Here is a 13,425-nt window from a genome sequence, read left to right as displayed (position 1 = left end):
AAAAAATGTCAATTGATTTTCCGACCAATCAAATATCGACGATTCAAAGATACAAACAATCTTTTTATTTTTAATGATATATTATAATATTTAATGGTACGAATTATGATAACATAACCTATACACTGCGACATATACGTATATTGCGTGCTATTTTGACCCGGTTTCGATGGTTACATCCACGGGTGTCCAAAGGGGGAGGTAAAATGGCGTTTCAAGTCTGCAAAAATTGCGTGTTTTATCAACCTTTGGGTTGGTATACTCGCGACGTCAAAGTGGTTGGAACACGGCGGAGCGACAATTTTGCAGAACTTCTCGGTGCTTTAAATAGTTATGATCGAAGGAGCGGCAGGATGTCGGGAGGAGTGGGGGGAGGAGTGATAAGAGAATCGCGGCTGTAAAAAGATGCATCTTGAAGCTGTGGGTTTTTCGAGCCTCGAGACACGCTCTCATGCATCTTTAGAGCATAAAAAAAGAAAAAAAAAAAAAGAAAAGAAAGGAAACCGGGGAAACTTTTCCATCCACCTTGGTACACCTTCACATCCTCGCGACACCTTGTTCCCTCAATATTTCACTCCATCTCGCGGTTCTTTCCTTCCTGCTTCCTTGTTCTCGATAAAGATGTTAATGCTGAATTTCAATGGAATTCGATTGTTTCGAATTTCACGAGAAATGATGGTGGAAAAGTTGGAAGGAAATTTCGCGAAAGTTTATTTTTAGAATGGTAGTAGTCCCTTATTTTTAAAGTGATAAATATTTTTCAGAAATAGATTTCTTCTTGTTAGTGATTCATCTGTAACACATTGTGTTTAAATCGATAGAAGTATACGTGAAATTATTGAATATTAGAAATTGATGGAATGAATGCTGCATTATAGAAACTAGATGAAACACCAAACTTAGTTTTGAAGAAATTAAATCCAATACGTCGTTAAAATAACTAAATTACGCATAAATTTCTTAAATTTAAAAATGATACTTTTAGATTCTCGTTGAGTTTTACTATTAGAATACACGTAAAAGAAAGAAAAAAGAAAAGAGCAAAAAATTATTTTAATTCTACAAAAATTAAATTATACATAACGTAGAATTGAAATTAAAGTCTAAGCTGATCTCTCTATCAAAGACAATCTGCTTTCGTTGAATTAAAATTCCATATATATATATACACGTGTATATAAATCCATTCCACGATTCTATGTGACTTCGATATTATACGAGAGAAAGGGTTCATCGACATCAGTTTAAACGTTCGTCTACCTTCATGAAATAAAAATTATTTCGAAATGGATGGAAAAGATGGATTCCAAAGTCGTTTTCGAGGATATATAACTAGTTTTGCTGAGTACGAGTCTATGGACATATCCATTATGGTATTCAAAGAGTGGAAAGGAATAAGAATATGGAAAACACGAGACACGATCAGGTTATGTCTGGTGAAGGGACTTGAAGTATGCTTTGACACGAGAGATTGTCACACAATCTCCTCACTTGACTCTGACTGCCCATTCGCCGCTATATTGCCATGAAAACCAACAGGAATTCTCCTTAACCTTCGTCAGAGAGGTTGAAATCAATTTGGTCACCTTAAATCTCGTATTACTTTATAGCCAAGCAACGGAGATCATGGTGCACAAAAGGTGTCTTTTGGCAATGAAGATATACTTTTGATAAACGAAACGAGATTAAGTTTCGTTTATTAATAAACTAAACCTTCGAACCGAAAGTTTTCAAAACTGAAAAAGAGGAATCTTCAATTGAAAGAATTATCATACTTTATTTATCTATTGTTCGAAAATAGTCTAATCAAACTTTGAAATAACCGCAAGACACACAATTAGAATTCTCTCTTACTTCGTTTGTACCCATTATTGTCTGAGATAAATAATCTTAAAATCAATATTCCGTAATACTAATTTTTTGGAAAAATAAATGTTTAAAAAATTAAATTAAATTTCAACGTTTAAAATTACATAGAACAAACAATCCAATACATTTAGGAATTCTCGATGATTTTTGAGAAAAAAAACAAAACAAAAAAAAAAAAAGAACATACTACTTGATTCTTTCGAAATTGACCGTTGGTCGGTAACAATATCAGCTAAAGTCGGACGAAAGCGCGGGAAATCGGTGGAAATACGAACCTGCTCTACTTTACACGTACTCTCTTCTCACTGTAACGCTATCCAAAACGGCGTGCGATCGGATTGTCTCGAATGAGCATGACATAATTGTGAAAACGAGAGGAACCAGCGTCGATCCAATTGCTGAAACAACACCGTGGTCGACGTACTCTCATATCACGTTGAAGTGGTAGCGAAGTCCGGTCTGTCAGCTTGAAACAAGAGCATCCAGCCATGGTTTGTGTTTATCTGAAACGTAATACGAGGGAGGGGGTACTTTTGACAGTATTGTTCTACGATTGTATATATCCATATATGTATATAAATATATATATATATTTATACACACACATGTATATATATAATTATATCGCATAGAGGTTAAGAAAAAGTTACGTGTGATAAGCAACGTTTGATCGTGGCTCGTATAATATTTCTTTTGTGTTAATTCTTTCGAAATGAGTACGAGATATCTTACGATACGATACCCTTCGTAGAGGAAACGATCGAAAAAAATTCTTCGAAATGTAATTTTCTTTTTTTTTTTTTTCAAATTTATATCGAGATAAATTTTTCTTTTTATTTGAATTGAAGAAACATTTTGAAAAAAGGGATATTGTTATTATTAATGTTTTACCTCGATATCTTTTCTCTATTCGCGAGATTATTAAAATTTAATGACTCGCCAAGGGAACGAAAAAAATATATTCTTCCCCCTTATCTTCACGCAGTTTAAAACACGTGAGAATTTATCAGAAGCGGTGTTTCCATTATCAGGTGGTAGATAATTTCATAGCGGTGCCATTCCATCAAATGAACGCGGGAAAATAATGTATTCGCGAGAAGATTTTTTTTTTTAAAAAAGATGAAAGGATATCCGTTTAATCGTAATTAATAATAGTGAAAAAAGAATTGTTATAATTGCGCATTTATAATTGTACTACGTACCGTTTTATTAAAAAGTACGAACGTTAAGAAATGGCGTAGAAATGGCCATGGAAAACCCAGCTCTTTGAAACTTGACTTTTCTCCTCGTTTCTCGACGAGTTTATATTAAACGGTATTCGAGTGACATTATTGGATTCCCTATTTCGTCTATTCGTATATAAGGGAACAGAAATTCGAATCTTATTGATGTCCATTCTTTTTGTGATTCGAAAAAAAGAAAGAAAGAAGAGAACATGCGACGATTTCAAATAATATAGGTGGAAAGTACATTAAATTTAACTTGATACATTCACAACACGATACATAAACACGATAAAATCATTAAACCCCAAGATCTGCAAATAAAATGAAAGCAATAATACAATTATCTGAGCCTGAGTTAAAATCGAACGTGTAATGAAATCACAGTCGACTGTTATAATTTCTAACCACGACATCCTTTTGATTAAATTATTGAAAAATAAATTAAATCCCGAAATATCGATTTCATACATGAATTATTTCATTTTATCACGAAATATGGGAATAGTGAGACGCGTTATGTACTTGTTAAATAAATTATCAACACTATTTATAGAATAATAGAAATGAGGTTAACGAGATTCCATGGTACAAAAAATAGAAAACAAAAATATAGAATTAAATTTTTTTCATTTTCTAATAAATCGATGTTTTGAACACTTTTCAAAAGGGAATGAGTTAATTCTTGATTGGATACAATTATTCTACTTGTATATTGTGAAAATAATCGATGAATTTTTTCATAAAAAAGTATATTCTCTATTTTCCCATTCAACATAACCTATTAAAGAATTTATTATATAATTTCACTGGTAAAAGTTTGAAAAATTTTATTCTTTATTTTTTTTTTTTCTACTTCTTATTCTCGATTTTCTCTCTATTTTTAACCACAAGAATCTCTCTTCAAACTTTATTTACATCGTGCGCGAATTTACACAAGAATCAAGTTGGGAAATTTTGTCGCCACTCCAATTTCCCGCGCACTACGTGATCCAAGATGGAGCCGAAATGGATCAAATCTCGAATCATAGTTTGAAATATTCGTCTCCTCCTTATCATTTATTTCCATCCATCCAATCAGAAATTTTTTTATCCCTTCTCTTCTTTTCTCTCTCTCTCTTTTTTTTTCACGTGATTTTTTTTTCCACTTTCTAGCTTGCACCGCGTCGCAATTCAAATGCAGGAACGAGCAGTGCGTTGACAGCAGCGCACGGTGCAATGGCGTGAACGATTGTTTCGACCATTCCGACGAGTTAAATTGCCGTGAGTATCAGAAAATTTTATTCCTTTCTATTATAGCGGCATAATTATTTTGGATAATTATTTTCTTAATCCGTTTCATTGGGTTTATACGTAATATTTGGTATTTGGTGTCCGTTACTTGGTGTCACGTAATAGATTTGAGTGCGTGCCATGGCATGATTGAACAGCGTAGAAGAATTATTTGTTTGAAGAATTAATGATTAATTTGTTTTTATATTATATTTATAATAGTTTTAAGAGTTAGATGAAGTTTTTTTTAAGATAATTCACTTGGCTTGCGGCATGCATTTGGAAATAATTTGCCAATTATGTTGCTATTTTGCCTCAATGATTACTAAATGTAGTAGAATTATCGCTTGAATGACTGGAACTGGAATTATCGTGTTCCTTTTGTTCTTGTATTCCATTGAAATTGAAATGCGCTTGAATTTTTTACTCCAATTCCCTGTTGACATTCAGAAATGCAAATAGTGTGGTAGTGATGAGCACGAATCCCTCGTATGTTCTCGAACAAATTAATATTCATTTAAAATCGCTGGTCTAGCGGATAGTTTAAACTGAAAAATCGGGAAAAGATTTAAACAAGTTTTAATCGTTTTTTTGAAACAATAACAGTATTATTTTATATTTATTTAGTGTTTCGTGTATTTTTTTTGTTCAAATTGATTCAGTTATTACATATGTGTACATACTATTCAACACCACAACACTATTCTAACATTTATATAAAAAAATATTTACTCAAAACAATATTCAGTAAATTCTTATTAAGCTTTAAATGTTTCAATTTACTGTTGTCTTAAATCAAATTTCCAGTAATAATTATCAGTGTTACGTTCAAACAAAATTTCCTTAGACCTCTTTTAAATCCTCAAACTCCACAATAATCGAAGATTCATTAGAACCAAAAATTAAACTTCATTTATAATCATGTCATATGTGTAAATATCATAATATTTTTAAACAATTCATATAGAATCAAGATCATAGCTTATTTAAACCTTCTTAGATTCTTATGAATCCTCTCAAATTTCACAATAATCAAAGATTCATTAGATCTAAAAATAAAATTGCACTTATATAATCATTGTCATATGTATAAATATCATAACATTTATATTAGACAATTCAAATAGAATCAAAATCACAACTAATTCTTATTTAAATCTTCTTATACTTCTCACAACCCCTTAAATTCTCTCAATCCTAACACAATCACGGGTTCATTAGATACAAAAATATTCAAATTTATCACATCGTGTCATAATATCTATATTTGAAAATCATAATTAATCCTTATTCTTCTGATATTTTTCGTATCTCTCAAATTCTCTCTAGATCCAGAAGTTTTCAATTTTATTTAAATTTACTCGATCCTCATTGACATCATGTCATAATAATATCTATACTTGAGAATTCAAATAATTCACAATCATTCAGATTCACCAAAAATTAAACTCTCCATCCTTGAATTTACATTATTCTTTCCATAATGATTATAACAATACTATCCAAATGGCGAACAATTTACACGCAGAATCGAATAAAATCCACGTGAACGGGCGATAAAGGGATGGCGAACAGGCCAATTTTCTGATTACCATCGTAGAATCCACGGCATCCGTGCTCGCTAATCGCTCGGCTATTACAAGATATGCCCTATAATTGCAAAAACTGTGACAACAACTTGTTCAAAAGATGCAAAGGTAGTAGAGATTCTCGAGTGCGTTTCAGTCATTTTCAGGCCATTGCACTCCTTCCCCCTTCCGCCTACCAAGCTACCCTCTGTCTTCCCTTTAACCCCTTATTATTTCCATCGTCTTTTGCGAAGGCACGCTCCGTACTGCTGCACGTTCATAGTTAACCCTCAGCACACCAAGATAACCGTGCATGGTGGCCACGATATAACGCATAAGCATAAGCATAAGTGTGGAAACTATATCGTTATTGAAAATGATGATTAGAATTTTCGTTCAAACACGTTGAAAATAATTGTTGTGGCGCATATATTAAATATTACACTTTAGTAGTAATTTATTTGTAGAGGCGATGTGTAGAGGAAAATGTATTTTGATTCTTGCCAAGTCGAAATAAACGTAAAATTCTCGGCCGAGACTTCGTTTATTGCTGTTTACGAGCAAATTGCAAATTTAAATCGAGAAGATGATACAGAAACGTATAAAACTTCGGTTACTTTATAATTTTTATATAATCAATTTTTGCGCTTGTTTCGACTTTTCTTCGAACAAATATTTTCGAAGATTGTTTCTCCAAATATTTTAATACCATAACTTTTTTCATATGTATACAATGGTATTTTGATTCCATCATGATAATAAAATTAATTCTTGTTTATATATTTATATTTGATATTGTTCAAAAAAAAAGAAATGGAACGAGTTTGGATTAGAATTTGAATTAGAATTGAAATATTAAGGATTGGACAGAAATAATTAATTGTGTTTTGATAGAAATTTTATTCTTCGATTCTGAAGAGAATGTTGAAAAATTTATTCGATCCTGAAAATTGGCACACATTTTGGAAGAAGCAAAAAACTGCGTTGATTAATTCAGCTTGGAAAACTTCAATAAAACCGCAGGATTGGGGATATCGCGTTAATGCTGTTGATTTTTCTTTCTTTAAAAAACGAATTTCACGAGTTGATACCATTCAGGCTTATGTTTCTTCTTCGCTACCAAAACTGGATAGATGAACTGATTGGATAGTTTAAAAAAGAGAGAGATTTATACGTTGCATTGAATTTTAAACCTGTGTAAGAAAACAATCGAATTCACTGTAATAAACAGTTTGTTAAAGCGATAAAATTACATTCAATTTTTAAATTGATGCGCAACAAATGTTGCTCAATGATACATTTATTCACTTATTTTTCAATGAATTTACAGAATTTATACATTGATGAAATTAGCCATTTCGTATGCATTAATCTAATGATGATAAGATAAAACGATAAATAAGCGAAGCAAAAAGTTCTTAAAAGAATACCGTGACTTCCAAAATTATCATCCAACAATTACAATTACCATTTATATTTTCTACATGATTTTTACAGTTTAATGAAATTGACCGATAATTTAAGGTCCAATAATAAAATAAATAAAAGCTAAAAATACACGTCTACAATACAACTCGCATATTTTCGAATGATTTTTCGAAAAATTTCATTGAGATTGATTTTACTTGATACACGATTCAAGTAATAAAATGAGAGAAACAAAATTTTAAAAATTACCTAAGAATACATAATTATACGATTATTCCAAATCACGAATATATATAATATATATAAGGTATGAAAAGATAAAAACATCAGTCGGATACGCAACGTTGGTGCGTTGTGGCAACACGTGAAGGGTCCAGACATGAATCAGAATTGGATTAAACCCTGTGAAAACGGATGAAATTCCAGGGCCGAGGCCGCGAAAGGGTCGGCAAGCTTCGCTGGAGATTAACGTCGGATTAAAATTGCAGCCGGTTATTAGGGCGGCTTAATAAACGCGAGTAAATCTCGTTCGGCCACGGGGGCTGCCTTAAATTTGGCTGCGTTGGGGGAGGGCGGCGTTGTCCGTTTTTGTGACGTCGATATTAATGCCGCTTAATGACGTTTGTTGACGAATTACCAAAAAAAAAAAGGGAGGGAGAAGAGAAATATTAACAAGAAGAGAAAAGAAATTGTCGAAAAATCGTAAACTGATTATTTTATCCGGTGAATCTTTTTTTTAATACTATCTCGTTTTAAAAAGTTAATTTTCTTTTAATCTTCGGGAATTGAGATTTTTCTTTCTTTTAAATGCAAGATATTGATCGATGTCTAACTCTCAAAAATCACAAATATAGATGTATAATAGTTTTATCTTTTTCGAAAAAGAAAAGATTAATATACTTATCCGATCGTTTTCGCGTGTGATTCCAAAGTACTCTCGAAATATCCACCGTATTTCTCCTGTCCAAAAAAGCGAAAATATACAAATGTATGATTCCCTTCTCGTAAGTATAAAATAACATATTCAAATTCAACGACTGCAGTTCTTTGAACGCCACCAAAAGATATCGTGAAACATCGTTTCTTCGATCCCTAACCTCAAAAGCCTCAAAAAGTGAGGTTAGAAAGTTTCGCTCCGAAACGAAATCGTTGGAAAGTGAAAGAATCGTCGCGATCTTATCTATTAATCCGATCGTTTCGTAGAACGAGCCCAATCTCGAGATAGAGAGAGAGAGAAAAAAGGAAATTGCAAAATCTCTCCTTCTTTATTCTCTTCCGAAAACTTCCCGTTTGGTGAGGCGCGTCACGCCGCGCCTTTCCGCCCGTTTCCCAATTTGCGTGGCCGCAATATATTCGCTTTATATTCGTCGATCACCGGGGTTAGAGCGCGAGAAAGGGAGAGCACGCACTTGGCAAATCGCGTTACAATCGTAACTGGATTTTCGCGCAGTCGCGACCTCACGTACCACTCGATTCGTTGCTTCCATGGAATCAAATTAATTTGGACTTGTGTCCATTTTTTTCTCCCCTCCCTCCCTCCCCTTTTTTCTTTTTTCCTCTCTCTTTCTCTCTCTCTCGAACATTCGTCCAATGAGGGAACGTGATTATCGAGGATTCTATCGAGAATCGTTTCGACTCGTCGAGTGTCGAATATCGTTCGAAATCGTTGTCCATATTTCGTGGTAATTTTTCCCCTACGATGCGTTGTCGGGAGAATCTGAAGATCACTGAATTTTCGTGGGGAAAGAAATTCGACTCGTACGAGAGATCGAATCAAATTGATTGAATGTGTAATTGATTATCGTTAGAACTTGGGGGGGGAAGAAGGGTATATCGACGACAATTAAAACTTGAAGAAAACACGCACGACACGACTAATTTTAAAGAAATTACGATATTCCAGATTGCATCGTGTACGAACCTCCACCTCCGCGGAAATGTATTATAATCGTGGCAGGAAAGTTGGCCAATCGGACGGCGACTATTATTTAAGAGATAATGGCAGAAAAACAGGCAATTGGCCGACCGATCCCCTGGATTAAAATTCAGATCCAGAACGGGTTATAATGCGTTCCCCGGCGATCGCGTGTCCCGCCATTTTTCGCGTGCAAAGGTGACGACGACGGAGGGAGGAGGGGGAGGAGGGGGGAGGAACGTGTTGTAAACGTCGACGTTTAATGGAAACACGCGGGGACACGCTCGTAACGTCGAGCTTCTGTGTAATTATTGCGCACGTGAGAGTTGTGTTTCGCATGTCGACGAGTAACAATGCTCGCCGACCACGTTGGAACGAATTTTCGTTGGAAAAAGAAAAGGGGGGAGGGGGAGGGGGAGGGATTGGTTGAAAGAACGGTGGCCACCTTTTGTCTCTATTAATTACTCCCCGTGTTTGTTTTTCACCCCCTCCTCTCTTAAAAAAAAATAAAAAGAAGAAAGAAATACAATAATTTTTCCCCGTTTGTTGATAATCATTTTTGGAACACCCGGTATGCACATGTATTGTAATTAGAACGCATCTGTCGAGTATTACTGGTGTGCGTCGTTATCGTGAATGTTCTATCATTCTGTGTGCGGTGTTTAATTATTTATGCCTTTCGCCGGGTCAAATTTTTATGCGTAGATTTCGATCTGAGAATTTTTTTTCAAAGGAGAGGACAATGTATCGACAAAAATTTCAATCTTCCTCCGATAAGAATATATCGTATGAAATGGAGCAGAGTATTGTTGGTCCGTCCTTTGTCGTTGATCCATCTTTCAATTTCGTCTCGATCTTATCGACACACGGTCTCCACGAATTTTTCTACGATCTGATGTATAAAGGAGGAGTATTAACTTTCGTTAGAAAAAAAAAAAAAAAAAAAGAAATATGAAACAGCGAAACTTCAATGCTTTGCTTTCAATGCTTATGACGCCGTGTCTTATCCTTTTGAAAATTTTTTTTTACAAAATTTTATAACTTGAGCTCACTTTGAAATTGAGTTCACTCGGTATATATATATACCTTAAGAATTTCAAAGTTTCACCTTTTTTAAAGTCGATGATACGAATTGCGAGTTACGACAGCTCGTTAAAAAATTTTTTGTGGAAAATTTCTCTAACTTTGAGTTCTTTTCGAAATAGACACTCGGTATATACACTCTCTAAAAATTTTCAAGTTTCTCACTTTCGCCAAGTGAACTTGAAACAAACACGAATCATACTGTGTGTGCGTATTAAAAAGTTCTAAAAAATGAGGAATTTCGATTGAAAATTGACACCCGGTATTTAAATTTCGAGGATCCCGAAGCGTTAAGTTATTTTTCACTCGGAGAATCGTTCGAGAGCTGGATAGAAGCTCGATGGAAATTCGTGGCCTGCCTTCCATTTCCATTCATCCGTGTGCGCTTCGTTCGAAGTGCCGTTCATCCTCGATCGTTAGCTAATTGCCGCTGTAAATTAGACAGGCACCGCGTGCCCGTAACTCCTTGTTCATTTATAATCTCTTCCGCGAAATTTCCTCAGGTGCGTGTTAATTAATGACCACACCACAGTAGCCCAGCGGGCCATTCCTCTATCCCACATCCTTCTGCCCACTAATTAATTCTACAAATGCTTTTCTTCATCTTCCATTCACCTACTTATGCCTCATCACTTATTCCTCTCCACTTTCATCTTTCTTTCAAGGTTAATTGGTGTGAAAAAATTTGTCAATTCCTGTCACAATGTTATATATTTTTTGCTAGGATTCGTTTCGAGATGAAAGCTAAAATAAAAGATGGATATTTGTATATAAATATTTATTTTTTTAAGGTATATTTTTAAATGAAAAATTGATTAATTTTTTATACATCGTGTTTTATACCTGTCGACATTTTTGATTCGTGATATTGTTTTCAAGATACTTTCTACAAGAATGTTTAAAATAAGAAAGCATTTTCAACGGAATTCTTTCAATCTATGATTTTGTATAAAATCTTGTTTGCTCGTTATAAGAAATTTTTCTAAAATTTGTGGCAACTGGCCGTGAAGCATAACTTCACGAATCATTTCTCAAACCTATCCCTTCCTTAACCTCAAACATGGAGCTTGTCACGTCTATCGAAAATAAAACTTCATTCATGGCAATATGTGTTCTCCGCTGTGCCTCTTTTTTGTATATATATATATATATTTATATATATATATTTGTGTGCTCGTCTTCGTAACTTCTTCTCTGTTCGCCTTCGTGGAGCTTTTTCAACTCGTGTGCCGTCAACGTCTATCCATATCCACGAAAGAAATTGGGAGGAAAGAAAGGAAAGGAAAAGTCCTTGGGACAATTTTTTCATCCTATCAGATCGAATATATACGATTCTTCCAGCTTGCGGAAAGGACCAATTCGAATGCACCCCGGGCGTTTGCATATCCAACTCGAAACAATGCGATGGCGTCATGGATTGTAACAATGGAAAGGATGAAGAAAATTGTCGGAAAATAAGTACGAAACTAACCGCACCAACGAAAAGCATAAAGCAGGAACTCTAGGAAGACTAAAAAAAAAAAAAGAGAGAAGGCTCATTCTAATTACTTTGTGAAAACATGTGAATGAGAGGCACGCATGTTTTTTTTTTTTTTTTGGTTTTGAAAATGTTTTGGTTTTTGGACAATGACAGAACAATGCATAACCTAACCTATATTTTAAAATTCACAATTGCCTTCTACACGCGTTAAAGAAGGAGATATGTTTTCTGCAAAATTTAAAATAAGTATAATTTTTATTGCATACCAGATGACTCAAAAGAATTTTAAAGTATGATAGTTCTGCTTAATTAACGAAGATCTTTATGCAATGGCGTCAAGATGTAAAATACTTTTCCAGCAAAATTTCTTTAAAACTAATTTTCTTTCAACGTTCAAAGAACCTCTCTGAGGGGAATGATATGTATGATGATACATACCGGGTGTCTTACGTAAATATCATATACAACACGTATCGACTAGATATAGAAAAGAAAATTAAACGATTGAATCTAAAATACGAGTTTTAATGAATGAAACTTAATTCCTGCTCCAAATTCTCTGTCTTCGATTTTAAGAAAAAGGAAAAGAATGTTTCGAATATCGATATGTGTTGAGAAAAAAAAGACACCCGGTACGTTCGAAGAAACGGTCGAGAAACAAGTGGAAAAGAAGAAGGGGTAAGTGCGAACATGGCGCAAGATTCGATTTCAGGTGAAACGGAAACGCTCGTCGCGTGGTTATTCGGCCGAGTAATCGTTCGAGCCGAAGCATATTACTGGCCCCGATAATGGACGCTTGTTTCTCGAGTAATTAATTGCACGGAGAACGAAGAGAGCAGCCGCGATCGTTCTTCCCCCTCCCCTCTTACAATCTTATTTCCCTTCCTTTCTTCCCGTTTCGAGACGAGGCGCAACGGAATAATCCGATTCATTATCATCATTCTATCGCCTAATTATCCACTGTGAACAAGCGTCGACCCGATAAACGGACCTTCCCGGATCCATTTCATCCCCCCTCACCGATCAATCCCCTTCAAAATCTGTTTCAGACGGTTTAAAACGACGGTTTACGGCTTAGGTTAGGTCTGTCAGCCATTTTTAAAAATTCGATCGCTCGAACGACGTATATCGATTATCTATTCAGACGTGCCTATATTTATACGTTTGTCAATTTTGTTTAAATCAATTTTGAACAGATTACGAATAAGTTAGATTTGTCAGTTTCCATTTTCAAAAATTTGATTACTGAATCTGATGTATATTTCGATATAATTTTATATCTTCCTTTAAATTTTTTTAAGACGATTTTGAATAATTTACGAATAGGTTATGTTTGTCAGTCAGGTTATTTTTAAAAGTTTGATCACTGAATCTATAATATATATAATATATTATTTCGATATAATTTTATAGATATTTCAAATCAATTTTAAACAATTTATAAATAGGTTATATCAGCTTCCATTTTTTAAATCAGTATAAATATATATGATGTATGTATATATTGTATATATCTCATTTATACGTATTTATTTACATAAATTTTTTCGTTAAACCTGTTTAACAAAAATAAATTAACAGAATTGA

At 34.1% G+C, this 13,425-nt stretch overlaps 1 protein-coding gene across 50 annotated transcripts in view; it reads left to right on the top strand.

Annotated features, from left to right (window-relative positions):
- LOC108001671 (basement membrane-specific heparan sulfate proteoglycan core protein) overlaps nt 1–13,425 on the top strand; it is a 149,834-nt gene that overhangs the window by 99,076 nt on the left and 37,333 nt on the right. For 34 of the 50 annotated variants that reach the window (XM_062078430.1, XM_062078444.1, XM_062078437.1 and 31 more), the window contains 2 exons: nt 4,248–4,355; nt 11,700–11,816. In XM_062078430.1, coding sequence (XP_061934414.1) covers nt 4,248–4,355; nt 11,700–11,816 — 225 coding nt within the window. The remainder of the gene's footprint in view (nt 1–4,247; nt 4,356–11,699; nt 11,817–13,425) is intronic. The other 16 variants (XM_062078439.1, XM_062078434.1, XM_062078460.1 and 13 more) reach the window with 1 other exon arrangement.

The sequence above is a fragment of the Apis cerana genome, linkage group LG8, assembly GCF_029169275.1.
Source record: "Apis cerana isolate GH-2021 linkage group LG8, AcerK_1.0, whole genome shotgun sequence".
Classification (NCBI taxonomy): Eukaryota; Metazoa; Arthropoda; class Insecta; order Hymenoptera; family Apidae; genus Apis; species Apis cerana.
This window is presented reverse-complemented; position numbering and strand designations above follow the sequence as displayed.